The sequence below is a fragment of the Nanorana parkeri genome, unplaced genomic scaffold (genome assembly GCF_000935625.1).
Source record: "Nanorana parkeri isolate BGI_ZX_2015 unplaced genomic scaffold, ASM93562v1 scaffold81, whole genome shotgun sequence".
Classification (NCBI taxonomy): domain Eukaryota; kingdom Metazoa; phylum Chordata; class Amphibia; order Anura; family Dicroglossidae; genus Nanorana; species Nanorana parkeri.
Window position 1 is genome coordinate 1,408,532 of NW_017306349.1, and position 1,292 is coordinate 1,409,823.

The 1,292-nt window shown below is 48.1% G+C and overlaps 1 protein-coding gene across 1 annotated transcript in view; it reads left to right on the top strand.

The window, feature by feature from the left end:
* The window catches only part of PTGS1 (prostaglandin-endoperoxide synthase 1), a 46,667-nt gene that overhangs the window by 34,548 nt on the left and 10,827 nt on the right, over positions 1-1,292 (top strand). The window contains exon 7 of the mRNA XM_018576971.1: positions 715-798. Coding sequence (XP_018432473.1) covers positions 715-798 — 84 coding nt within the window. The remainder of the gene's footprint in view (positions 1-714; positions 799-1,292) is intronic.

Sequence of the window (1,292 nt, forward strand, 5' to 3'; positions counted from 1 at the left end):
CTCTGCCAATCCCTCCACTGGCTTCCATCCTCCGTCCCTCTCTGCCAATCCCTACACTGGCTTCCATCCTCCGTCCCTCTCTGCCAATCCATACACTGGCTTCCATCCTCCGTCCCCCTCTGCCAATCCCTCCACTGGCTTCCAATCACCCAAAGGATAACATTCAATATATTAACAACCACTTACAGAACAATCCACAACTCTCCCCCGTCTAGATCTCCAACCTCATCTCAAAGTATCACCCTAACCAACCTCTTCGCTCCTCCCAAGACCTCCTGCTCTCTAGTTCCCTTGCCAACTCCTCCCATGCTCGCCTCCAGGACTTCACTAGAGTCTCCCCCATCCTCTGCAACTCTCTACCCCAACCTGTCCGTCTATCTCCCACTCTGACTGCCTATAGGCGATCCCTTAAGACTCATCTCTTCAGGGAAGCCGATCCCACCTCAACCTAACCGCTCAACCATCACGTTCTCATACAATCCATCCCCACACAGCTACCTCCTCCTGTATCACTGGCCCCTCCCCTTTTATATTGTAAGCCCTCAGGGGCGGGGCCCTCCTTACCATCTTGTCTTGATTTGTATTGTGATTGTAATGTCTTCCTCATATTGTAAAGCGCTGCGCAGACCCGTTGGCGCTATATAAATCCTGCGTAATAATAATAATTGCATCACCTCAGGCTGCACGCTGATCAATTTCCAATCCGTGTTGCAGGTGGACCTCAGTCACGTGTACGGGGACACGCTGGAACGTCAGCACACGCTTCGGCTATTTAAAGACGGAAAGCTGAAACATCAGGTGCGTGAAATGAAGCAAAGGGGGCGTGTCTGTGCCAGGCCGTCTATGTGTGTTATAGTCACTGCGCCAAAACCCAAATCCAGCTACTATGTGATGCACCAAAAAAAACTTCCTTTCCCTCCCCTGACTGAGCCAAATCCTTCATTTGTCTCACTCGCTCCCCCTCCCAGGCACTGCAGCTCACAGTGGGAGGGTTTTAGCAATAAAGGCAGTGCTGGCAATCTAGATGGCAGTGGTTGGGAATGGGTGTGACCAGGTGATGATTGACGGTGACAATGCTAATAGCCAATGCTAATAGCCACGCCCCCCTGGAACATCTTCTCATGCCACGGTAGTGCAAGCAGCACAGTCTCTGTAGAGCCATACAGTAGTGTTACTATAATAATAATAATAATTGGTAACAATCATAATACTAGTAAAAATAACACCCCAAAATAATAAAAATATAATTGTTATTTTTATTATTCCCATTTTAAGTAATTATTATTATTAAT